The 24,487-nt window shown below is 53.4% G+C and overlaps 4 protein-coding genes across 6 annotated transcripts; 2 read left to right on the forward strand and 2 right to left on the reverse strand.

Moving 5' to 3' along the window:
• Window positions 1-254: 254 nt before the first annotated feature.
• Window positions 255-7,779, reverse strand: carm1 (coactivator-associated arginine methyltransferase 1). Of its 3 annotated transcripts, none has more exons than XM_066707701.1 (16): window positions 7,600-7,779; window positions 5,967-6,089; window positions 5,519-5,625; window positions 5,280-5,384; window positions 5,032-5,142; window positions 4,778-4,955; window positions 4,518-4,608; window positions 4,290-4,371; window positions 3,393-3,478; window positions 3,136-3,225; window positions 2,834-2,971; window positions 2,527-2,616; window positions 2,305-2,417; window positions 2,001-2,078; window positions 1,446-1,520; window positions 255-1,308 (listed from the first exon to the last, which is right to left on the reverse strand). In XM_066707701.1, the coding sequence occupies exons 1-16, from the start codon at window positions 7,739-7,741 to the stop codon at window positions 1,169-1,171; spliced, it is 1,749 nt and encodes a 582-aa protein (XP_066563798.1). In that variant the 5' UTR covers window positions 7,742-7,779; the 3' UTR covers window positions 255-1,168. The 3 variants fall into 3 exon arrangements, with proteins under 3 accessions (XP_066563798.1, XP_066563797.1, XP_066563799.1); XM_066707700.1 differs by having other exon boundaries at window positions 5,967-6,092; XM_066707702.1 differs by having other exon boundaries at window positions 1,452-1,520; window positions 5,967-6,092; window positions 7,600-7,778.
• Window positions 7,780-8,618: 839 nt separating this feature from the next.
• LOC136752402 (guanine nucleotide-binding protein G(I)/G(S)/G(O) subunit gamma-5) lies at window positions 8,619-10,462 on the reverse strand. The gene is made up of 4 exons (XM_066707705.1): window positions 10,317-10,462; window positions 9,830-10,029; window positions 9,356-9,482; window positions 8,619-9,125 (listed from the first exon to the last, which is right to left on the reverse strand). The coding sequence occupies exons 2-3, from the start codon at window positions 9,914-9,916 to the stop codon at window positions 9,357-9,359; spliced, it is 213 nt and encodes a 70-aa protein (XP_066563802.1). The 5' UTR covers window positions 9,917-10,029; window positions 10,317-10,462; the 3' UTR covers window positions 8,619-9,125; window position 9,356.
• A 1,443-nt stretch (window positions 10,463-11,905) lies between these two features.
• clpp (caseinolytic mitochondrial matrix peptidase proteolytic subunit) lies at window positions 11,906-14,231 on the forward strand. Its single transcript, XM_066707706.1, has 7 exons — window positions 11,906-12,082; window positions 12,646-12,747; window positions 12,831-12,902; window positions 13,067-13,163; window positions 13,243-13,430; window positions 13,530-13,635; window positions 13,898-14,231. Exons 1-7 carry the CDS (start codon window positions 11,921-11,923, stop codon window positions 14,116-14,118), a joined length of 948 nt encoding a protein of 315 aa, XP_066563803.1. The 5' UTR covers window positions 11,906-11,920; the 3' UTR covers window positions 14,119-14,231.
• A 1,919-nt stretch (window positions 14,232-16,150) lies between these two features.
• On the forward strand, window positions 16,151-23,377 carry LOC136752404 (afadin- and alpha-actinin-binding protein). The gene is made up of 14 exons (XM_066707708.1): window positions 16,151-16,629; window positions 18,313-18,375; window positions 18,448-18,563; window positions 18,719-18,889; window positions 18,998-19,108; window positions 19,186-19,309; window positions 21,293-21,368; window positions 21,450-21,585; window positions 21,662-21,812; window positions 21,926-22,035; window positions 22,157-22,318; window positions 22,434-22,506; window positions 22,590-22,737; window positions 22,998-23,377. Exons 1-14 carry the CDS (start codon window positions 16,551-16,553, stop codon window positions 23,080-23,082), a joined length of 1,605 nt encoding a protein of 534 aa, XP_066563805.1. The 5' UTR covers window positions 16,151-16,550; the 3' UTR covers window positions 23,083-23,377.
• The last annotated feature ends 1,110 nt before the right edge of the window (window positions 23,378-24,487 follow it).

A 24,487-nucleotide genomic window follows, 5' to 3' on the forward strand; every position in this document is an offset into this window, starting at 1 on the left:
TGGCTGTGAGTGTGTTTGGGGGCCGGGGCCGCTCCTGCTCCTGCATGTGGGTCAGGCTTCCTGGGGCCTGTCCAGCGGGTCTGACTGAGCTGTAGCTGCACAGGACCATGAACACATAAGCAGTGTGAACGGACCCGCGTGGCCGGAGCAGCTCCGCTGTAGAGCGTGTCTGAACAGTGCAGCGTGGGGGGGAGAGGAGTGCGTGTGCGTGTGCTGCGGGCCAGATGCCTTAGGATAAAGACGCGGCACAGTGCTGCAGGATCTCCATCAACCTTTAATTTGCTCTTTTTTTTTTGTTTTTTTTTTTGTTTTTTTTTGTTTTTTTGTGAAAGAAAAAAAAGAAAAACACATGAGTTAATTCTACAAACGAGACGATTCTTCTGCTCAGCACTAATTGCAATCGGGTGACGTCAAGCTCCCGAGTCCCGGGCAGTGGCCCCGCCTGGGGGGACGGGATCTGCATACCACCAGTCTCTCAGTCTCAGACTCACATGGGTTGGGGGGGGGTGGGGGTGCTGCAGTGAAGTGTCCGTTTCCGCACGAGGCCTCCAGCAGCCTCCTCCCCCTCCCGCAGGCCACACCCTTCAGCAGGCTCCCAGGGTCTCAATTGGCCAGCACCATCCTGAAGGCGGTTCCTCGGGGACATCGGGGCTGCCGATTGGCCGAAAGCCCCCATGTGCTCCGTGCTGGTTGCCAGGGTGGTGGGGGAGAGGGAGTGGGGGGGCGAGTCCATATCTCCTGCAGGCTCCGTGAGGGGAGGGGCAGCCACACACTCAGGAGGGGCGGCAGGACAGACAGGGATGGACGGACGGACGGACAGGAGGACAGAGGTGGGCAGACGGGTCTAGTCCAGCTTTCCAGCGCGCCTGCCGTTCACCGACAACTGATAAAAGTAAACGAGCAGCCGCGGCCCGTCGGGGGGGGAGGGGTGCTGTCCGTCTGTGCGTCTGATTGGATGGACAGGTGCTGCCCTCTTCTGGGCAGAAGTGGAAGTACAGCTGCTACTCAGAGATGGGGGGGCTCTGAGGTTGTGGCTCAGGAGGGAGGGAGGGAAGTGGGACCCAGAGCAGGAGGAGTGGAGAGGCAGGGGAAGGAAGCAGCAGTCTGGTTTTGGTTTCCTTTTGGCTGTAAGTTCAGAGGTGAGGGGGCAGGGGGCAGGGGGCAGGGCTTAGCTGCCATAATGCATGGTGTTGCTAGGGATGGCCATGGGTGACGCCATGGAGATGGCCGGGCCCCCCATGGTGAACTGGCTGTTGATTGGGTAGTGAGCACTGCTGCTGCCCCCCCCCGCCTGGCCTGCGGATGCTCCTGAGGGAGAGAGGGAAGCGTATTTTAAACATTTTTAAAGACAGACACACTCTCACAAATAGAGTCACACACACACACACACACACACACACACACACCCACCCACCCACCCACACAACCCCCCGGGTCTCACACACCCTCACCCTGGACGATGCCCGTGCTCATGATGGAGCCCATCCGGGAGTGAGTGTGGTTTACGATCCCAGTGTTTGCTGCAGAGGGACAGGGAGAACAAGGTCAATCCGTGTGCGCCGCCCCGTGCCACAGTGTAACCAACAGTGCAGGTCAGGCAGCACAGACGGCACCGGACAGGGTCTGGCACTCCGTCACCATCACTCCGTCCATCTGTCCGGCACAATCACGGTGTCACCGTCACTCCGTCCGGCACAAATCACAAACACTCCATCCATCCGTTCACCACAATCACTGTCACTATCATTCTCGTCTGTCCATCTGGCATTGTCACTATCACACTGTCCGTCTGTCCAGCACAATCACCGTCACTCTGTCCGTCCATCCAGCACAATCACTGTCACTCTGTGCCAGACAGACGGACAGACGGACAATCACCACCACCATCACTCTCGTCTGTCTGGCACAATCACTGTCACTCCGTCCGTCCAACTGGCACTATCACTCTCATTCTCACTCTGACTGGCACTCTCACTGTCACTCCGCCTGTCTGTACACACCCAGGGGGATGAGGTTGTTGTGCGAGACCGTGGATCCGCTGGCGATGACTGTGCTGAGGTCATAGGCTGTCGGCATCCCTGAGAGAGAGCGAGAGGGAGGGAGAAAGAGAGGGAGTGAAACACAGTCCACTGTGACATCGCAGTGCCTGTACAGAGACCCGGGCAGGGCTGTATGTGTGGACGTGTTCATGAGAGTGTGTCTCAGTGTCCGTCTCTCCAGTCCCTCAGCGTGTCAGTGTGTCAGCCCCTCAGTGCGTCAATGTGTCAGTCTCAGTGTGTCAAGCCCTCAGTGCGTCAGTGGTACCTGACACGGCCATGCCCTGGCTCATGCTGTAGGCCCCCCCTGTGTTCCACATGTTCTCAGAGGGGGATGTGTAGTGGGAGCCGGGGGGGGGGGTGGGGGTGGCTCCTGTGTACCTGCAACACACACAACACTCCCGTTAATACTACAGTTTCTATTACTCTATTATAATATTATTTTAGCCCGAGATGGACAGCACCCCCCGGCCCTCAGCTGCGCTCTCACCTGAAGAAAGGGTTCTTCAGGTCCAGAAGGTTGCTGGACTTGGAGCCGGTCTGGTCCACCTGAGCCACGATGCTGATGTCATAGCTTTGCCTGCGAGGCAGAGAGATCGGAGCAGTCAGACCCAGAGTGAGTGAGTGAGTGAGTGTCAGGATCAGGTTGCGTCCGTCAGTGTCAGGGTGTGTGTGTGTGTGTATATGAGTGTACTGATCTCTGGCACAGCTGTGGGGTTTGGCCCCTCTCAGTGCAGGGTCGTGTGGGTCAGGCAGCACTAGCCCTGTGGCCTGAGGTCCGTCTCGGTCCGTCTCACCTCTTATTAGCGATGAGGAGGGCGGTTCCAGACAATGTGTCACCCGCCTTGGCAAACAACGGGGACTGCAGCAGGCAGCGCACCTGGTACCAGTGGGTCAGCGGCTCCGTTGGGGCGGTGGAGAGCCACACGGTCATCCTGCAGGACACAGCGGGTCAGAACCAGGCTTACTCATACACACAGATACAACCCACCCACCACCCCGACACACCCACCCCCCCCAACACACCCACCCACTCACTCGCTCCGACACACCCACCCACTCACTCGCTCCGACACACCCACTCTGACACAGAACTCACATAGAGCCGATGAATGCCACGTCGAACCAGAAGGCCAGGCCATGTACCAGGCCCGAGTGCATCATGTGGAACTTGAAGGGAATCTCTATCCTGAGGGAGGAGCAAAGAGTCACAAATCACAACACAGTCCTGGCTGTGTGGCCCACAGTGGCCCCTGCACACACCGGGATCCTATCCCTGCCACCCTCTACGCAGCCTGCACCCATCTGCTCTCTGTCCCTCCCAAGCAGCGAGCACAGAGTCCTCCCCCGGCTCACCTGTGTAGGTCATCCTCTTTGGCCTCCAGGAAGTTGACCGTGTATTTCACCGACTTCGCCATCAGGATGCGGATGTCAAAGGTGTCCTGAGAGACAGAAGGAGACGGAGGTTTGGCAGAGAATGCCAGGGCAGCTTCCACGGCTCTGCCACGCGGTGTGACGCCGTTTCCACACTGCGCTCTGCTTGCCTCAGACTGAGCACCAGAGGCCGGATGCATAAAACTGCATTAGACTAGTCTAAACCATAGACTCCCTCCCTCCCTCCCATCGGCTCTCACCCGCCTCGCCGTCCCTCCCTCCCTCCCATTGGCTCTCACCCCCCACTGTCCCACCCTCCCTCCCTCCCATCGGCTCTCACCCCCCACTGTCCCACCCTCCCTCCCTCCCATCGGCTCTCACCCCCCACTGTCCTTCCCTCCCATCGGCTCTCACCCCCCACTGTCCCTCCCTCCCATCGGCTCTCACCCCCCACTGTCCCTCCAACCGGCAATCCCACAAAACATGAGACCCCTCCCCAAAGAGTTCAATACCCAACAGTATATTTTACCTACACTTGTAATTTCTAAGATGTAATCTGTATTATGCCCAATTTGTAATTTTGTACTGTATTTTTGCTCTTGTATCCTCTAAGAGCATCTGCCAAGACAAAAATAAAGTAGCCGCGTTTTAGGGAGATCCTCCTCCAGTACGTGGATGTTAAATATTTGTTTTAGCATATTCTTCCATCGTATCTTTCACAGGCCACACACACAGCGGGTTGACACTGTTCACTGTGTTGTTATTTTAGCCCACGTCTCGTATTTGACGCCGCGCTCGTCCGTAGACTCGACGCTCAGACTGATGGTCCGGGAGGTTCTGACTTCACTGCCCAGAGTCAGCACAATAAGAGACACTCACCACGATGGGCTGCCGGAAATACTCATCCACTGCCGCCCCGCGCAGCGCAGAGAGATCAACACCGTGGAACGAGGGCTGGTACCTGGAGAGAGAGAGGGAGAGAGACAGCGCGGTGAGAGACAGCAGGATGGAGTCTGATTGGAGGCTCTGTAACACCCACCCTCCCTCACCCTCCACAGCTTAATCCTCCATCCCCTCTTTCCCCATTGCCCCCCCACCCCTCCTCACCAGAAGTTGGCCTTAGTGAACTGCTCCATGTACAGCTGCTCGTCTGTGAACGGGGCCAGGTGCACATCACCGATCGTGGGGAACAGGTTACCTGAGAGAGAGAGACAGGGATGGAGGGAGAGTGAGCGATCGAGAGACAGGGAGGGAGAGCGAGCGAGTGAGCGAGAGACAGGAAAGAGCAAGCGAGCGATCGAGAGACGGGAAGGGAGAGAGAGAGAGAGAGAGAGAGGAGCTCCGTGCCCGTCAGTGCCCCAACTCACCGCTGGGCTTGAGGAACTTCTTGGCGTGCAGGTAGCTCTCCAGCATGCGCTCGTTGAACAGCATGTAACCCATGGGCTCCGACACGATGATGTCCACCTGCTCGGGCAGGGACACCTCCTCCACCTTCCCCGGGATCACCACCACGCGGTCCGCCAGCCCGTTGCTGTTCACCAGCACCTGCGGGGCAGAACAGGCTCAGCGTCTCGTCTGCCGGACCGTACTGTGTGTGCCAGGGTGTGTGGCGCTGCGTTACCTCTGCGTGCTGCGCCATGGTACTAGCCTCCACCGCGTAGATCTTACGAGCGCCAGCCTGAGCAGCAAAGAACGACAGGATCCCAGAGCCACAGCCCACATCCAGCACCACCTGGACAGACACAGACAGCATTAACCCGAGTGACGTAACAACCCGCACAGCGCAGCCTCTCCCGGCAGCCGGGGCACCGACTGACCCGGAGAGACAGAAGCACTGCACACACACACGGGCTCAGTCTGCTCCGGTACCTTGTCCTTAAAGTCTGTGTGGTTCTGGAGGATGGCTCGCTGGTAGGTTCCGGTCCGAACGTAATCCTGCATCATGTTCTGCTGCTGGGAGAGGTAGCCATAGAACTGCAGGGAGAGGGAGAGGTGGCCGTCACTGAGAGTGAGTCGCTGTCCCCCATCCCGTCAGCGACTCCCAAAGTCCGTCTCTAGTTCGGTCAGTCGGTCAGTGTCAGAGCGCCAGGCCACGCGTCAGGCTGTACCTGGAAGTACTGCACGGCAGAGGACTCCTCTGTCCTCTCGCTGAAGACGGAGCGCTCGCCGTTGTGTCCGCGGCAGTTCTTCAGGATGTTATAGAAGGAGCAGAACTCTGGAGCAGTGCCATGAAAACAGCAAGTCAGTCAGTACGGTGTGTCAACACACAAACACAGAGTGACACACTCTGACACTCACACACAGAGAGGGGGGAGTGAGAGAGCGCTATGATCATAGCAGAGTACATCACAGCCTGGCCAGAGAACCACAACCATGTCTTCAAACCACCAACACAGCACATTAATAATGTAAAATATATGTAAATAACATTTTATATTTGTAAAGTTTTTAATGTTATTGTATATAATTTCAATGTACCCGATTGCTTGGGCAATACATCTCATGCCAGTAAAGCTTGTTTTGAATTTGAATTTGAGAGAGGGAGACAGCAGGTACCTGAGGGCGAGGAGAACTGCAGGAGCACGCTGTTGCAGCCCAGCGTCACGATGAAGGACTGCTTCCCCACGCGGCTGCACTCCGTCTCCCGCGACACGGTGCACTTGAACACACACGTCTCCTCTGCTGGAATACGTCAGCACATGCACAGAACACGTCAGAACATGCACAGAACACAGAACAACACACAAGCACATGCTCAGAACACGTCAGCACAGAGAGCATGCAGTCTGTACATGTGTGGAGCTCACAGCACAGTGCCAGGACACTGGTCCCTCTCAGACCCGTTTCTGTATAATCACACAAGAGGAGGCTGACTGCTGCAGGAGGCAGCATCACAGTGTCCCCCCACACTACTGCCCCCAGTGTCCCACCACACAACAGTGTGCCCCCAATGTCCCACCACACTACAGTGTGCCCCCACACTACTACCCCCCAGTGTCCCACCACACTACAGTGTGCCCCCAGTGTCCCACAGGCCAGACCAGATCTCAGTGCAGCTGAAGGCAGTACAGAATTTACACAATATATTGACCATGGCTTATGTCTGTGGGGATTTCACTCAAAACAGGCCGCTGCACTGCAGAACACCTGGAGCGGATCACACTGGGTCTCCATTGTGCCTCTAACTCCCAGCACCGATCAGCAGAGCCGTGAAAACCGGAGCCGCTCTCAGCGCTGCGCGGTGAACCGCAGTGAAGCTTCTGGAAGTGGGACGCTGGCCCTTTAAATGAGCTCCGGGCCTGTGCGCAGCGGAGCAGCGCCGGCTCCCTAATGGAGACTCGGGGCTCCCAGCGCCGACACAACAAAGACCCCGCAACCCCCATCGCCCTCCCGCAGCCCCACACAGCCCGGCCCGCGACCAAGACGCTCTCCCAGGCCTCCCTCCCCGTAGCCCCCTCCCGCTGCGTCTCCCCGTTGTCCTCCTCAATTAAACAATAATGCGCCACTCCTGCCCCGGAGCCGGCGTCGAGGGCCGAGGGGAGTGGGCCATTGTTCGCGCACGCAGCGCGGCGGTTTCGGGCGCAGCTGCATTCCTGCGCACACGACACTACTTAATCTAATTACAGCCGCCCGGGCCGACAAGGGCTCTGCGCAGCCCGGGACACCGGAGCCCCCTCCCCAGCCCAGCAGTCCCCGGCTCCCCAAGACCCGCAGCAGCCGGGACGCCACCATCACTGACATGCCCTGACCGCAGCGGGACCCACCGGCCGTGCAGAAACGGGACGAGTCGCCCCGAGCAGTTGCCCGCCGGGAGTACTCGATTAACGAGAGACAAAGCCGGCCGCCAGACCTGGGATCGCCGGCCCGGGAACCGCGCCGCTCTCGCTGTGTCGATATGGGTGATTACTGTGGTATTTACCCTGTTTAGGGCACTTCAGTGCGGGTCTGGTAAAGACCCGAGCACCGCCTGGTAGAGCGGCCGTACTGAGGAGCGGTGTCGAGGGCTGACCGGGCAGCGTCAGAAGCGACCCCGGGGAAGAAAGATCCTGTCTCACGCCGGGACAGACAGACGACACCACGCAGCACCCCCCACACACGCAGGCAGCACAGCGGCGGAGTGGAGGTCGCTGGCCGGCGTTGGAGGCACTCAACACGGCCGCAGGATGCGCAGCGACGGGGATGCACTTACTGTTGGAGAGGGTGAGCAGGGCCGCGTCCTGCGTGCTTTTCACCTCCAGTTTGAGCGGCTGCTGCTCGGAGTGCCGCTGGATTTCTCCATTCGCGTCGCCGATAGAGAGGAGCCGCACGCCGGGGAACACGGACACCGCCATCTTCGATCTGCGAGAAACAGAGCCACACAGGCGCACTGCCTCTCACACCCCGGCGGGGGCGAGTCCATAGCGGCGCCCAGCGGCCGCCCCAGGAACTGCAACTCACTGCCCCCCCTGCGACACGGGACAAAGGGACACAGAGACAGACAGACAGACAGACACAGAGACACACACACACATAGACAGATTGACTGCCGAGCCGCCCGTGGCAGCAGTGCTCATGCTGGGACTGTGCATGAGGACGGGGGGTGGGACACAAGGGCATTTACCGGTGTATCACTGTGGAGTTGTCATCTGTCCTGTGCTGAATAGTATGTAATGTATACCACTGTGTTCTGACACTAATTTGACCGCAGCATGGTGTTCACCCAGACATGTCCATCTAAACAGACGAGATGCTGGAATCACTGGGTGATGTCTGCGACTGGAGAGTTCATTGTTTGCTTATTTATTTTAGTAGCATACACATATTTGAAAAATAATTAGTGAAAATTAGAGCAGACAGTGTCACTTTGTCCCACTGAGTGCTGTTAGTCCTGGCTGATTGTGGCTATCATTCTTCAGAAGAGTCCTGCAGCCCCACACTCATTTAATAATATTATTTATGAACTGGTACACACATATACTACCTTCTGTTGGACATTTTCATTTTGAAGCTGTTTTCCCTCCTCGTTTATTTTATTTTAATGCTAACGCTGCTTCCTGCTATTGAAGTTAATCTGAAAGTTTTCAACACTTTGAGGGAGTTTGTCTGCAGACACTCATTCTGCGCTTTGTTTCCATTAAATACAGATTTTTCTCCATTCAGTAAACATAAATAAATAACTGAACAGTCAGTGGCTGTCTGGGTCAGAGACAGGAAACAGACACACGGTACTTCCCAAACAATAAGCTCTTTATTGATTCACACATTTCTGTTAAAATTAGTCATATTTGAAGTCTACAAATAAAGGCATTGGAAACAATTATTTGTTAAGGCACTAGACTTTTAATTAACAGTTAATTAAAAACACACAAAAACATGTTGATTTAACCTGTTGTGCGTTTGTGTTGCGTGCATGAGTACACACAGGGCTGGGCTTACTGAACACTGACTGCACAATGGACCACGAGGAAGAGAGAGGGGCTTAAGTGAGGATGGGGTGGAGAGACAGATGCAGCAATTCAGGTTCGTCAGTGTGTGCCCTGCCCTGCTCAGCGGGGGGATTGTACCTTTGGCACAGGTGCAGTGGGGGTGTGTGGGGCCTGTAGTGTAACTGTGTCAGTGCAGCAGGATGTGCGTCAATGTTGCAGTGTTCTGACCACAGTCTGTGTTGTAGTGTGTCAGGGGGTCAGTGTATCGGGGGGAGGCTGTTTTCAAAGTTTCAGCATCTTCTGTCAACTCCTAAGAATGAGAGAGAGAGAGAGAGAGAAGACATCAGTCCAGCCAGTTCACAGCGCTTACTCACAGTCCACCAGTCCACAAAAAACAAGTGAGTGCAAAGAGGAGAGAAGATGGAAAAGAGTGGATGAAAAGAAGAGAGGGAGGCTGAAAGGACAGAGGGGACTGGCAGAGAGATGAAAGAAGCACAGAGATGATGGAGGGAGCAGAGGATGGAAAGAGCAGTGCAGTACCTCAGAACAGGGCGCAGGACTTGGGCGGGCGGAAGGGGTTGTCGCTGGATGGGACACCCATCAGTAGAGGGTCATTGTGGGCGTTCTGCAGACAGAAGTGCTTCAGGTCCGCCGCTGCCTGGGACACCTAAACACACACACAGCACTGAACACACACGCACTGCATTGGACACACACTGGATATACACGCACTGGACACACACGCACTGGACACACACACACTGCACTGGACACACACTGGATATACACACACTGAACACACGCACTGCACTGGACACACACTGCAATGGACACACACGCACTGCACTGGACACACACTGGATATACACGCACTGCACTGAACGTCTGTTTGTTCCCCGGGTGCCCCAGTTTTGCAGGAGAACTGGCTGCGCGAGGCTGAGGGCACTGTCAGTATCTCTGCCCCTCCCTCGGTACCATCAGTATCTCTCCCTGCTTCCCTCTCTCGCTCGGTACCTTGATCCGGCGGACGCTGGCCTCTAGGCGCAGCTGCTTCACGGCTCTCTGCATCAGCAACAGGTTGCTGTTCGCGCTGTTGGACATGGCGATCAGAGACACGGCGGAGGACCGGAGACCGACTGGAGAAACCGGACTGGCAACTTTCCACACTCCTCTCTTTCTCAGACTTCATTGGTTGCTGGCCGATAACACGTTTCCTGAAACAGACGTGCACACTTACATAACCCTACCACCACCAACACCAATCATAACAATACACATACTAACAATCATTATAATAATAAATAATAAGAATAAGAATAATGATAATAAGAATAATCAGAAGAAGAAGAATGATGATAGGAAAATTAATAATGATCAGGTAATGAACTCTAGTTGGTAGCAGCTGTCTCCCCAGCAAAGTCAGTACACACTAACATCACACTGATAATGACACACACTGCAGCTACTGCAAGATCGTGTTCCAGTGGACACAGAGCGGTACCTCAATATCACAGTTTCCGAAATACCCCTGGAGTCACAAATACAACAGCACCTATTGCCATTTCCCAATGCATTGCCTTAGCGAGTCAGCCTGAAACTCAGGGCAAGTCATAGTTGGTCAAGCGCTGTGGGAATGGAATGTCAACAGGCCGATTGTGAAAGAGTTACAATGTGCAACAGCCCAGTGACGTCACACCGGCGCAGCTCCGCCCGCGCAGCCTCGCAGCCAACGCCACCCGGGGCACTCCAGGGGCTGTAGTTCATGTGCTATGTGTTTGTAAACTTTTAACTCTTATAAACTGGTACTTGATTTTATAATTACGTTTTTATATTTGTTTATGTATACACTTTCATTGACTTGTTGTGTATAAACTGAACTGAATGTGTTTATCCATGCTATTGTATTTCTGAAAAAGTAATACAAAATAATTAAAAAAACAGTTGGGAGGTTAAAGTGCAGTAGCAGTTTGTTGACAAAAAAAAAAAAGATTTATGTTCACTGTAGACTGCAGATGATTATGTTATGTTGTTTTATACATGTTTCCTATAACCACTGTGCAATAACCACTGTTTTCCAATAAAACAATATAAACTTTAATCAGTGTCCTCTCATTTATCCTCTTTATGTCGTGTATTTTGTGTGTCTGCAGTCTGTCTGTATTGCTAATGCTGGTGTTGCTGATTTAAGAGCCTAGGTCTCATGCTCTGATTGATTCGAATTCAATGTATTTTATTCCAGTCACTCCCTGCCCTCCCAGTCAAACTCAGGGGTTAACACACAATCTATACAAAGATCTTCTATCTACACTGAATAAACGCCAAATGTAAAGTGTTGGTTCCATGTTTCATGAGCTGAAATGAAAGATCCCAGAAATTGTCCATACGCACAAAAAGCTTATTTTACTTAAATGTTGTGCACAAATTAGTTTACACCGGACAGGTGTATCCATAAGCTGATTAAATAGCGTGATCATGACACAGGTGCACCTTGTGCTGGGACAATAAAAGGCCACTCAAAATGTGCAGTTCTGTCACACAACACAAAGCCACAGATCCCTCAGCTTAGTTTGAGGGAGCGTGTGTGCGATTGGCTGCTGACTGCAGGGATGTCCTCCAGAGCTGTTGCCAGATAATTGAATGTTCAGTTCGTTTTAGAGAACTTGGCAGTATGTCCAACAACCTCACAACCGCAGAACATGTGTACCAGGCCAGCCCAGGACTCCACGTCCGGCTTCTTCACCTGTGGGATCATCTGAGAGCAGTCGCCGGACATCTGATGACACTGTGGCTTTGCACAACCAGAGAATTTCTGCACAAACTGTCAGAAAGCGTCTCAGGGAAGCTGGTCTGTGGCTCATCATCCTCACCAGGGTCTGGACCCAACTTTAGCTCTGGTGGACATCCCTGCAGTCAGCAGCAAATCACAAGCTCCCTCAACATAATCCATAGATTATGTCCTAATGACTGATTTCCTTATATAAACTGTAACTGAGTACAATATTTAAAATGGTTGCATGTTGCGTTTATATTTTTGTTCAGTGTGAATAGACAGAGGACCTTTGGTCTGAACACCAGCTTTAGAGCGATACATAGCTAGAACACGAGATGGCGTTGTTGGCTGTGCGTCACAATGACTCTCATCACATGACCGGTGAGTCTCCGCTGCGGCTGCACTTCCGACTTCAGCAGCTGGAGAGACAGCAGTTCCGGGTCGGCAGGGGTCACACGGAGGTTATCGGGCAGCCAGGTTACACGATGCTGATACGAGTGAGTAGCGAAAACCGGCTCCTGCACGGATAGAAACAGAGTCGTTTCCCTTTGTGCGCGGCTCCCCTGTCCCCGTCTGTCTGTGGCTCGACCCCCTGGCCCCCCGGCAGCGCAGGCTGTGTCTAAAAGGCTGCAGTTTCTTACATCGCAGAGACAGAGAGCTGAGCAGAGCTTCGGCTGGTCTTCTGTCACTCCTTGTCCAGTTACGTGTGAAAGCACTGACACTGCACTGCAGCTGCCGGCGCTGCCAGGTCGGTTTGGTAACATTAGTGCTGCTGTCATGTGGCGTTTGTAATATAGACTTATAATACTGGCACAATATAACGCCATACTGGTGAAATCCACTGTCCCTGGCCGTGTGCAGCTCCTGATCAACTCGCTGCTGCTCTAATCCGCTTTCTTTTAATAAGCGCTTGTTATCATGATCATTACTGGGCTCTGAAGCTGCTGCCACTGTTGTGTCTGCCTGCTACTTCACTGCTCCTGACCAGCAGCCCTGGCAATAATCCGTTGCTCTCTCTGTATAATACAGCCTGCCCTCTGCCCATCTCTCCCACACACAGAGTGCGCTACAGGGAGGGCTGTCCTTGCTGAGGGGCACACGGCTGGTCCACTGCAGCGCCCCCTGGTCCAGCCCCTTGATCCCAATTGTGGTGGAGCAGACGGTAAGTGGGCATTGCCAAGACCCATGGACTCGGAGGACCAGTCTGTGGTGGCTGTCTAACGCACGGTCTCTCTCTCTCCGCAGGGCCGGGGGGAGCGCGCATACGACATTTACTCCAGGCTACTGAGAGAGAGGATCATCTGTGTGATGGGGCCGGTCAGTACCCTCACCTCGGTGTCTCGGATTTGTCTGTCTGCATCTGTGTCTCTCTGCTCTCTCTGCCTGTCTCTGTGTCTGTGTTGAGAGTCTTAGTGTTGTTCTCTAATCTCTCTTTTTCTTGGTGTCTTTCGATGGCGATCTGATGCCCTCCTCCCTGTCAGATCGACGACTCCGTGGCCAGCCTGGTGATCGCCCAGCTGCTTTTCCTGCAGTCTGAGAGCAACAACAAGCCCATCCACATGTACATCAACAGCCCGGGTGAGAGGCGGGGGGAGAGGGACAGGGAGGGAAACGGAGAGGGAGGAATAAGAAAGAGGTGACCATGTTTCCGCCGTAGGGGGTGTGGTGACCGCCGGCCTGGCCATTTACGACACCATGCAGTACATCCTGAACCCGGTCAGCACCTGGTGTGTCGGCCAGGCGGCCAGCATGGGCTCCCTGCTGCTGGCGGCCGGCACTGCGGGCATGAGGCACTCGCTGCCCAACTCCAGGATCATGGTGCACCAGCCCTCAGGGGGCGCAAGGGTGAGCGCTGCGGGGTGGTGGTCTTGTGCTATAGTGTGTGTTGTTGTCTTGTGTGGACTTGTGTTGTTGTGCTATAGTGTATGTTGTTGTGTTGTGCAGGGCCAGGCCACCGACATTGCAATCCAGGCCGAGGAAATCCTGAAGCTGAAGAAACAGATCAACATCATCTACAGCAAACACACCGGCCAGCCTCTGGACACCATCGGTAAGTGTGACACACGCTGCACAAGGGGGCAGTGTGTGTGTGTCACTGTGTGTGTGTGTGCATCACAGTGTGTCTCTGTGTGTGTCAGTGTGTATGTGTTTGTCAGTGTGTGCATCACAGTGTGTGTGTGTCACTGTGCAGCAGTTTTTAGCAGTGTGTCTTTGTGTACATGCAGTGAAAATACATCTCTTGTGAACTAAACACCCTCCTGCTCTCTTTCTCTCCTCCATCCATGACTCGCTCCTCTCTTTCCCTGTGCCAGAGGGAGTGATGGAGAGGGACCGCTATATGAGCCCAATGGAGGCCCAGGACTTCGGACTGATTGACAAGGTGCTGGTGCACCCCCCCCAGGCCGGGAGGGATGAGCCGGAGCTGCTGCACAAAGAGCCCCCCCCCAGCAGTGCACCTGGCACCGGCACTGCCTCCCCCACCCTGTCGGCCACCAGCACCCCCACGGCCTCCTCCACCAAGCCTGAACCCTGATCCCTGACCCCACCCTGCTCTCCTCTCTCCTGTCTGTCCCTCCCTCTCCCTCTCTCTCTCTGCAGTGTAGCACTTTGTTATTCCAAACACACAATAAAGTGAATTTGATACAACTTTGTGAATCTGTGTTCCCTCTCTTTGTTCATAGGTATGTTGTTCTTGTGTGTGTGTGTATGTATGTATGTGTCTGTATATATATATATATATATATATATGACCACCTGCCTAATATTGTGTAGGTCCCCCTTTTGCCACCAAAACAGCCCTGACCCATCGAGGCATGGACTCCACTAGACCTCTGAAGGTGTGCTGTGGTATCTGGCACCAAGACGTTAGCAGCAGATCCTTTAAGTCCTGTAAGTTGCGAGGTGGGGCCTCCATGGATCGGACTTGTTTGTCCAGCACATCCCACAGATGCTCGATTGGATTGAGATCTGGGGAATTTGGAGGCCAAGTCAACACCTTGAACTCGTGATTCATCAGACCAGGCCACCTTCCTCCATTGCTCCGTGGTCCAGTTCTGATGCTCACGTGCCCATTGTAGGCGCTTTCGGCAGTGGACAGGGGTCAGCATGGGCACCCTGACTGGTCTGCGGCTATGCGGCCCCATACGCAACAAACTGCGATGCACTGTGTGTTCTGACACCTTTCTATCAGAACCAGCATTCACTTTCTCAGCAATTTGAGCCACAGTAGCTCGTCTGTTGGATCTGACCACACGGGCCAGCCTTCGCTCCCCACGTGCATCAATGAGCCTTGGCCGCCCAGGACCCTGTCGCCGGTTCACTGCTTTTCCTTCCTTAGACCACTTTTGATAGGTACTGACCACTGCAGACCGGGAACACCCCACAAGAGCTGCAGTTTTGGAGATGCTCTGACCCAGTCATCTAGCCATCACAATTTGGCCCTTGTCAAAGTCGCTCAGATCCTTACACTTGCCCATTTTTCCTGCTTCTAACACATCAACTTTGAGGACAAAATGTTCACTTGCTGCCTAATATATCCCACCCACTGACATGCCATGATAACGAGATTATCAGTGTTATTCACTTCACCTGTCAGTGGTCAAAATGTTATGGCTGATCGGTGTAGATACAAACACACGTACATACACACACACCTCTCTCAGATAGGTGACAAATTAAAGGAAAAACCCACATAAAGTGTCTCAGTGAGCTGTTGGGCACCACGAGCCCCAGAACAGCTTCAATGCTCTTGGCACAGATTGTACGAGTCTCTGGACTCTACTGGAGGGATGTACACCATTCTTCAAAAAGACATTCCCTCATTTGGGTTTTGATGATGGTGGTGGAGAGTGCTGTCTAACACGTCGGTCCACAATCTCCCATAGGTGTTCAGTTGGGTTGAGATCTGGTGACTGTGAAGGCCAGAGCATATGAGTCACATCATTTTCATGCTCATCACACCATTCAGTGACCCTCGTGCCCTGTGGATGGGCATTGTCATCCTGGAAGAGACCACTCCCATCAGAAATGTGTCACCACAGGATAAAGGTGATCACTCAGAATAACTGTGTCATGATTTCCAGTGACCCTTCACTCTAAGGGGACAAGTGGACCCAAACCATGCTAGGAAAATGCCCCCCACAGCGTAACAGAGCCTCCGGACCCCCTCACTGTAGGGGTCCAGCAGTCAGGCCTGTCCCGTTCTCTTGGTGTCCCACACATGCACTCGCCCACTTGTCCAGAACACGAGCCAGTTGAGCGTCTGTGTGACTGAAGCTCATGTCATTCATGCCCCAATAATGACCCCTCATTCACAGTCACTTAGATCCTTTCCTCTTGCCATCTTGATCCAAAATGCAGGTCAGCTGGGCTTGCTCAGCATTTGTATACATGCACAGAGCATGATAGGATGTTAATTGCTTAATTGTATCATGCAGTACAGCTGTTTGGAGGCATCTGCATTCCTTATGTTCCTCCACTCATTTATTTATTATGTGTTCTATATAGTTAGGTGGATTGTGTGTGTCTATAGAAGATTGGGGGGCAGTTAGCCACTGCTCTGCTCATTCTGATGTAATTTGCTGCAGATTCCTGTGTCACCTTACCACACAGCTCTGACCAGTGGCCAGACTGTATTATTGCATCTGAGTTCATTATTAGTCGATTGAACAGTCATTGTCCGAAGCCATTATAAACTCCCTTGGGGCCGCTGACGTCACAGCCTCATGGGCAGTGGTTCCAGGTGACGGTCCGCGACTGTCGTGTCCCCCTACAGCTGCTCTAGTGCGGGTCAGGCGACCAATCTGCTGCCGTCTCTCTCACGATGTTGATCTCTCAGCCAATCGGAATGAGTTGCTTCTATCGCCGTGGAGTTTGAACAGCAACGGGAGATCGACTACCTCAATAAAACCACCCGGACAGCAGCCAGTGCAGGACAGCCTCCGCCCGCCGCTGGCCGGCTCCCTCATGACCCACCGGACCAGCCCGCCGCTCTTCCGCCCGCCGGGGGCCACGCAGTGGCGCAGCACGGAGCCGCTCAGAGCCGGTATGGAGATCGACAGAGGAGAATCGCACTCGCTTCTGTCACAGCAATGAGCATGTTTGCTATTGTTACGATATTTAGTTTGAATTGATATGGCTTTAACGGCCTCAGAATAGTCATGTAATTAAACCATTTAACACATTATGAAACCGGTATATATTGCGAACATGTATATTCATTTATATTGGAACTCCGTTCTAGGCGTGTTTCTTGGATGTAGCATTGTGCGATTGCTGAACCAGTTATAATGCAGCACGTTACACATCTGCTAAAAAACAATGTATAGCAAAATTACCACAATTGCCACAATGCCCACTCCTCTGAGCAACTTTACATATATACATCTGGTATACATGAGAGCCCAAAAAACACCCCTCACTTGTACTGTGCCTCAGGGCTTCCAGGGCAAACCAAGTCCCATCATGACTCTCTCTGGCTGGGCTGTGTCCCACTGTCCCTCGGTCCCAACCCAGCACTGACAGAAAGGGATTACACACGCACACGCACACTGTCCATGCCCGTAGCCAGGGGGGGTTTGGGTAGTTCGAACGACCCCCTCACTGCCAAAGGTCCAGAATTTAAGTCCTTTTTTTTGTATTCATTAATCATGCTTTACAGGAGTATTACATGCGCAGCCAGGGCTGGCCCTATCGGCGGAATAGGCAAATGCTAACTGACTGCGATGCAGGGGGCACCAGTTAAAATCTTGCCTAGGGCACCAAATTGGTCAGGGCCGGCCCTGTGCGCAGCAACTGACGTTATGCACTCATAGCAAAATTGGTGAGGCCAACGACATCCAGCTGGATAGTGAGTATGGGGCGAAAAGAGCAGGAGAGACGGGAGAGAAAGCAGGCAGCAGCGTCATTGTCGCAGAATATTGAACACATGTTCAAAAAGACTGCCAAACAGGGTAAGGTTGTTATATTTACTACCTAACCTAACAGTTGAGATGGCTAACACTAACTACATGCTAGCTAACAGTCGTCAACCCCACAGGAGCAGAATGCAGCTAATGTTTTTACTCGTGTGTGTGTGTGTGTGTGTGTGTGTGTGTGTGTGTGTGTCTGTGTCTGTCAGGATTACGCAAAAACTACAAGACCGATTTTCTCAAAACTCAGTGGAGGGGTATAGCATGGGTCAAGGAAGAACACAGTAAATTCTGACCATTATCCATCCAGTGGAACTAGCTAGCTACAGTGACCGATTCGGAAGGTTTTTACCCTGAATGTGTGTGATGTGTGTGATGTGTGTTCCTCTGTGTCGGCTCTCCATTCACGTGTGTGTGTGTGTGTGTGTGTGTGTGTGTGTGTGTGTGTATGTTTGGACTGAAAAAGGTGGAACATCATGGAAAGCAATTTGACAACATTGTAGTAAATATTTTCGGTGCATCAAAAAACGTGCTCGTTAAGATACCAGCAGACAAGCTAATCCAGCACAAATTAGTGCATAAAAAGTCACCAAAATGAAGTATTTGAACCTCATAATTAAATACAAAATGAGGGGAAAAACTGCAAAAAGGTCCACTTTTTGAAAAAAGAACCCCCCTTCCACTAGGCTGGCTACGGGCCTGCTGTCACCTACTCAACTCTCATGCTTCTCTTCACCTGCGTACCTGCTGCGTACCTGTGTCCAGCTGCATAAACCAGCCCAACTCCCTCTCTGTCGCCCTCTTCCTCTCTCCTGCAGTGTCCACGATGATGGAGTCCACACGCTGGCCAACGGACTCTGAGCTCGACTCCAGGTCACCAGGTACGTTACTGCGATGAGAGAGGCTGGGAGGTCAGAGAGGCTGGGGGCTGTGACGTGTCTCTGTCTCCGCAGGGCTGCAGGACACCTTCAGTATCGACTCTCCATGCAGCCCCCCCCACACTGACCGGCTCTACAGTGCCTTCTCCTGGACAGACAGGGAGCAGCAGCGTCTCGAGCTCTTTCTCTGCGTCAGTGCAAGGCTGTCTGTGTGTCTGTCTGTCTGTCTGCAGTCTGTGTGTCCCCCAGCATTCTCTGTGTCTCTGTCTGTCTGTCGGTGTCCTGTGCAGGGCATCAGGGTTCCCCTCCTCAGTGTCAGTGAGCCGCAGGTCTCTGTGTCCCCTAGGAGACCGCAGCACTGGGGCTGCCCTCCGTGTGTGAGGGGGAACAGGGCCGAACGAGCTCCTCTGTGGTGGTCTTGCTGAACTGCGCCTGGTCCCTGCTCACCCTGCACCAGCAGACCCGGACCAGACTGAGACAGGCGGAGAGAGAGAGAGAGCGAATGGACACCCTGAGGGTGAGAGAGCGAGAGAGAGTGCGCAAGTGGAAACCCTGAGGGTGAGAGAGGCGTAGGGGAGTCTGAATTGCCTACAGGCTCACGGTTTCTGTGTCAATGACCCCCCAGGAGAAGCTGCAGGAGAGGGATGTCCATGTCGCTGCACTGCAGGACAGCCTGAGGACGCTGCGGGAGCAGAACTCGGAGCTGCACAGCTCTCTGAGGGCGGAGAGGGAGCAGGTGGGCAGGGAGCTGCACTGGGCTGTGTGTAGAACAGGAAGCTGAGTGAATAATCACTGTGTCTCTGTCTGCGGCAGTGTGTGCGGCTGCGGTCCCGGGACACCCAGCAGGCCGCGGAGCTGAGGCGACGGGAGCAGCAGTGCCAGAGATTGAAGGACAGAGTGACACAGCTGACAGATGGACAGAGGGACAGGAGAGCCAGTGAGAGACGGAGACATTATTATTTTTTTATTATTATTTTTATTTCTTGGCAGACGTAATTGCAAAAATACAGAGAATTACAAGGCATCAATCATTACAAGTTACAACGTAGATATAAAATACAAAATACATTTTACAGATTCCAATTTACAATTTACACAAGTACAGTAAGAGACTACCTACATCCTGGACGGTGAAAGCTAAGTGCTGTCAAGATGTAGGGTTACAGACGAGGGCTACGGGAAAGGGAGCAAGGGGGAAAACAATCAAGAAGGGATAGAGGACTAATATTACAAGTGCTGTCGGAAGAGATGCGTCTTGAGTAAGTGCCGGAATGAGGTCAAGGACTCTGCTGTTTTGACTTCAGTGGACAGGTTGTTCCACCACTAAGGGTCCAGGGATGAGAAGGAGCGGGCTCTGGAGGAGGGAGAGTGGAGAGGAGGCAGAGTTAGCCTTCTGGCACTGGAGGAGCGCAGTGGTCTGGAGGGGATGTATGGAGAGACGAGTGACTGAAGGTATCTTGGTGCAGTGTGGTCAAGACAGCGGTAGGTGAGGGTCAAAGTCTTGAACTGAATGCGTGCCAGTTTTGGGAGCCAGTGGAAGGAGCGGAGCAGTGGAGTAGCATGTGCGAATCGTGGCAGAGAGAATACCAGACAAGCTGCAGAGTTCTGGATGAGCTGGAGTGGGCGGGTAGTGGATGCAGGCAGGCCGGCCAGGAGGGAGTTGCAGTAGTCCAGGTGGGAGAGGACCAGTGACTGGACGAGTAGCTGAGTCGAGTAGTTGGTGAGGAAGGGAGGATCGAGGGTGACTCCTAGATTTTTAGCGGAAGAAGAAGGAGAGAGTATGGTGGATTCCAAGGGGATCGAGATGGGGAGGTCAGCAGAAGGTGAGGAAGAGTGGGGGGAAAAAGATCTGATTTGGAGAGGTTGAGCTTGAGGTGGTGCGAGTGCATCCAGGTGGAAATGGCAGACAAGCAGGAAGAGATGCGTGAGGGGATGAGAGGGTCAGAAGAGGGGAAAATACGGGAAGATCTGGGCATCATCAGCATAGAAGTGGTAGGAGAAGCCATGGGAAGCGATGAGGGGGCCCAGGGAGAGAGTGTAGAGTGAGAACAGGAGCGGGCCCAGGACGGAGCCTTGTGAAACACATGTGAGGAGAGGTTGAGGGGTGGATGAGGAGCCTCGCCATGTCACTTGGTAGGACCGGTCGCTGAGGTAGGAGGAGAACCAGGTGAGAGCAGTCCCAGAGATCCCAAGGTCAGTGAGGCAGGAGAGGAGGATGGAGTGATCAACGGTGTCAAATGCTGCAGAGAGGTCAAGGAGGATGAGGACTGAGGAGAGGGAGGCTGCCCGAGCGCAGCTGAGGGAGTCAGTGACAGCCAGGAGAGCCGTTTCAGTGGAGTGAGCTGTGCGGAATCCAGATTGCAGAGGATCAAGGAGTGAGTGTTGGAACAGAAAATCCGAGAGCTGACGGTGGACCGCCCGCTCGAGAGTCTTGGAGAGGAAGGGAGGTAGGGAGACAGGGCGATAGTTCTGAGGAGAGGTGACATCAAGGGTTGGTTTCTTGAGCAGTGGGATGACGGCAGCTTGTTTAAATGCAGAGGGGAAACCGCCAGAGAGGAGTGAGGAGTTGAGGAGGGAGGAGATGAAAGGGAGATCAGGAGCGGTTGCTTGGAAGAGACAAGAAGGGAGAGGGTCCAGGTCACATGTTGTGGGTTTGTGACGTAGGAGGAGAGCAGAAACTTCAGCATCTGAGAGAGGTGAGAATGAAGAAAAGGAAGTTAGGTCGGTGGGAGGTTTCGGTGTGATGGGAGATGAAGGTGGAGTATTGAAGAGCCTGCGGATGACATGCACACACGCGCACACTGACATTGACAGACACAGAGACGCACAGAGCTGAGCACGCTGCCGGACACGCAGACACTGCTGGACCCGTAGATGCATGGACCTCAACAGGCTGACTTTGCTGTTCGTCTCTCTGCAGCCATTGAACTCCTGAACCCACTGCCTCGGCCGGAGGGCAGGAGAGTCCCCTGCAGGGCGGGCAGAGCCAACACCCGGTGCGTGCGCGTGCGTGCGTGTGCGTGTGTTTGTTTGCAAGAGTGTTGTGGTCAGTCTGCTGCTCTCTGTTGCCCATGCAGGCGGGAGGAGGCGCTGCAGCGGCTGCTGGAGGCGGGGCAGGCGGAGCTGCAGGGGGCGGAGTCTCGCAGTCACCGCCTCGCTGGCCTGCTGGCCGGACTGAGCCGAGACATGGGCGGCCTGCTGTGCCGGGGCGGGGTGAGCACTGCGCTGGGGGGGGTGAGAGGAGAGGCAGAGTGAGTGAGTGAGTCCGTCTGCCCTCCGTCTCCTGCAGGCGGCCCTGGACGATGTGGAGGCTGGGGGGGAGGGTCCAGATTGGGAGCAGCTGGTCCAATCAGAGGCAGATCTGGGGGACCATGTGACTGGGGGCGTGGTGCGGCTGTGGAGCAGCGTGAGGACATACCTAGAGGAGCTGCCGACACACGGTAATAACACGCTACATGCCACTGACACCGTTACACTAGACGCTTTCCTTTGATGCAGTTGTAGCGCACCGCACGTGCAGCCAGGAGTCAGTGACGTCTGTGTGTCTGCGCAGGCTTTTCCTCAGTGCCCATGGGTACAGACCAAGAGAAGCAGCTGGCGCAGCTGCAGGTGGAACTGGATCGCAGTCACCAGCTGATCCGGCTGCAGCAGGAGCTCCTGCAGGTAAACACCGGCACCGTGGGGTCAGTACCAGCTGCACCACGTACCCTCTATTGCACAGCCTTGAACGGTCCTGGGAAAGGGCATCTGCTAAATATAATGATGCCTGTTCTCTCTCTCTCAGGAGAGCGTCTCTCCTGCTCTCCCCTCCTCCCTCGCTCACTGTTACCACCTGGAGGAGTGGGAGCGGCTCCGGGCCGAGAGGACGGAGCTTGACTCTCAGCGGCGCAGATTCCAGGAGGAAAGGCAGAGATTCACCGAGGCTGCCATCCGATTGGGCCACGAGGTGAGGAGGAGGAGTCACTGAAGACCCCAGCTGGTCTCTGTCTGTCTGTCTGGTCCATCCACCATCTGTCTGTCCATCTCTCTGCGCTGATCCTCCCTCTCTCTCTCTGTCTCAGCGCTGTCAGTTCGACCAGCAGAGGGCGTCTGTCCTGCAGCAGCAGTTCCTCAGTCTTTCGCCCAGCCCCCGTGGTGAGAATCCCCCACTGATTGTGTTTCCTGTGTTTCCTGTGTCTCCTGTGTCTGCTGTGTGTGTCAGGCTGTCTGTGTTGCAGGTCTGGATCAGGAGACCCCCTCTCGCTCTGGCCGGGCTGCAGCCTCCTCCCCGGGGTCAGCAGTCGTGCCCTGGCTCAGCCGGGCCGCAGTCTGCACCCCAAGCACCCCAGAACTGTACCGCTCTCTGAGACTGCAGCTCCCCACCAGGTCAGACACTGACACTTGCACACACAGAGACGCACATACACTGATGCATGTTTACACAGACACACACTCACACTGACATGCTCACTGAGACTTACTCAAACAGACACCAAAACACTCACGCACACTGACACGCACACACAGAGACACACACACACACCCTGACATGCTCACAGACTGACGCATGCACACACACACACACACACACACACGCAGAGTCCGTATGCATGATCCCGCCCAATTTCCAGTGCTCTCTCTTTCAGGGAAAGCCCAGCTGGGGCAGAGCGCTGGGCCCTGGGGGGGGCGAGAGGACAGTACCCCCCCTCAGACCTGGACTTCTCTTTCTGAAGAGGGAGAGAGCAGCCAAACCCCCACCACCTGCCTGTCCCGTCCCCCGTCCCGCCAGCTAGGTGGCGTCCCTGCAGCACCGATCTCTGGCTGCTTTTTCACTGTCGTTTGATTTTAATATTAAAACGAATAAAGATGTGACTGACGGCCGTGTCGCTGTGGAACTGATCGAGGGGCTGAACTCTCATAATAAAGGTTTTTGCGATTCAAGCTGCCCTATATTATTCAACGCTCTGAATAAAATAGCCATCTGTTCTCTTAACAGCCTGACTCCAAAAGGCTTTGCAGAGACTGGTGAATAGGACACCCGCCTACACCCCCCCACCTGCACACAGCAGCACCAGCTGCAAAACACCAGTAGAGGGACACAAAGCCCAACAAGCCCCCGACACCAAGCAGTGCCAGGGCCCCAACATTGCAGGACCCAGCTTCCATGACCTCGTACAGCTGCCCAAGCGCAGGAAAGCCTCCGATTTAGTCTGATTTTCATGTGAAGACACTCGGGGTGACCGGGAGAGCTGAGTGCGCTGTATGAGCTGCCAGTGGACTCGGGGAAGGATGGCTTTGAATTGAATGCCTGGAACATTGTTCTGCTGAAACACGGTCATTTCAGTGACCGGACTCTCGGCGCTCCTCCTGTTATCAGTGCACTGTGGTGATGCTGTGTTGCTTTTCAATACACAGAACTTTACTTTCTTAAAAAGAATGTGGGTAAAAAAAAGACACTAACTGTCCCTTCTGTAATGTAGGAGACTGTTTTCATCTGGAATTAAAACTCAAATGGAATTTAGTTTTAATCAGACATTAAAACATGTCATACAGTTAATGGGAATATTGTTTTATCCCTTACATTCTTCATTTCTCCGTTGTGTTTAAATTTGCATTAAGCCCAATTTCTTAGCTAGTGGAGTCAAAAGATATTGAAATATTCACATTGTTTTATTTATTTATTTGTATTTCATTGTTAAGGATTCATATGAAAGTAAATGTACATGCATCTGACCAGGTGGAAATGAAATCATTACTTTATATTTGATTAATCTGTTCTTGTTAATTGTGGTTAGTAACAAAATCCGCTGTCCCTCAGATTAGTGTTTGAACTTGGGGAAATCACACTGGGCAGCCTCCTGCGATTCGTGCTGATTAAGGGCTATTAATGGTTAACAAAACAAGAGTTTCACGAGCCTCTTTATTCTCCTTTCAGGTTGTGTTCTGGTTCGAATCACGTAGATCAAGGGGATTAACACAAGACATTCTGCAAGAGGCTTTGATCGGTACTTGAGTTGAATAAACAAAGGCCTGACTTTATTCGATAGTATTTCTTCCGAGTTATGTATTTTTTATCGTTTTTACCAATAAACATTATATTTGTAGCTTTTAATAGGTGTTCATATTTTAATTAACT

This window comes from Amia ocellicauda, chromosome 7 (assembly GCF_036373705.1).
Source record: "Amia ocellicauda isolate fAmiCal2 chromosome 7, fAmiCal2.hap1, whole genome shotgun sequence".
NCBI classification, from domain to species: Eukaryota; Metazoa; Chordata; class Actinopteri; order Amiiformes; family Amiidae; genus Amia; species Amia ocellicauda.

What these genes read in the sequence shown, in the direction of transcription:
- clpp (XM_066707706.1), top strand. Translation starts at nt 11,921, where the DNA reads ATGGCGTTGTTGGCTGTGCGTCACAATGACTCTCATCACATGACCGGT. An exon ending in CATGTACATCAACAGCCCGG is followed by an intron (nt 13,164 to 13,242) that starts GTGAGAGGCGGG and finishes TTTCCGCCGTAG; the next exon opens with GGGGTGTGGTGACCGCCGGC. An exon ending in CCAGCCTCTGGACACCATCG is followed by an intron (nt 13,636 to 13,897) that starts GTAAGTGTGACA and finishes TCCCTGTGCCAG; the next exon opens with AGGGAGTGATGGAGAGGGAC.
- carm1 (XM_066707700.1), bottom strand. Translation starts at nt 7,741, where the DNA reads ATGGCGGTGTCCGTGTTCCCCGGCGTGCGGCTCCTCTCTATCGGCGAC. An exon ending in CCATGGCGCAGCACGCAGAG is followed by an intron (nt 4,956 to 5,031) that starts GTAACGCAGCGC and finishes TCTGCCCCGCAG; the next exon opens with GTGCTGGTGAACAGCAACGG. An exon ending in CTGAAGAACCCTTTCTTCAG is followed by an intron (nt 2,418 to 2,526) that starts GTGAGAGCGCAG and finishes TGTGTGTTGCAG; the next exon opens with GTACACAGGAGCCACCCCCA.
- LOC136752404 (XM_066707708.1), top strand. Translation starts at nt 16,551, where the DNA reads ATGACCCACCGGACCAGCCCGCCGCTCTTCCGCCCGCCGGGGGCCACG. An exon ending in GCGGGCAGAGCCAACACCCG is followed by an intron (nt 21,369 to 21,449) that starts GTGCGTGCGCGT and finishes TTGCCCATGCAG; the next exon opens with GCGGGAGGAGGCGCTGCAGC. An exon ending in GCCTGCTGTGCCGGGGCGGG is followed by an intron (nt 21,586 to 21,661) that starts GTGAGCACTGCG and finishes CGTCTCCTGCAG; the next exon opens with GCGGCCCTGGACGATGTGGA.
- LOC136752402 (XM_066707705.1), bottom strand. Translation starts at nt 9,916, where the DNA reads ATGTCCAACAGCGCGAACAGCAACCTGTTGCTGATGCAGAGAGCCGTG. An exon ending in CCAGCGTCCGCCGGATCAAG is followed by an intron (nt 9,483 to 9,829) that starts GTACCGAGCGAG and finishes GTGTGTGTTTAG; the next exon opens with GTGTCCCAGGCAGCGGCGGA.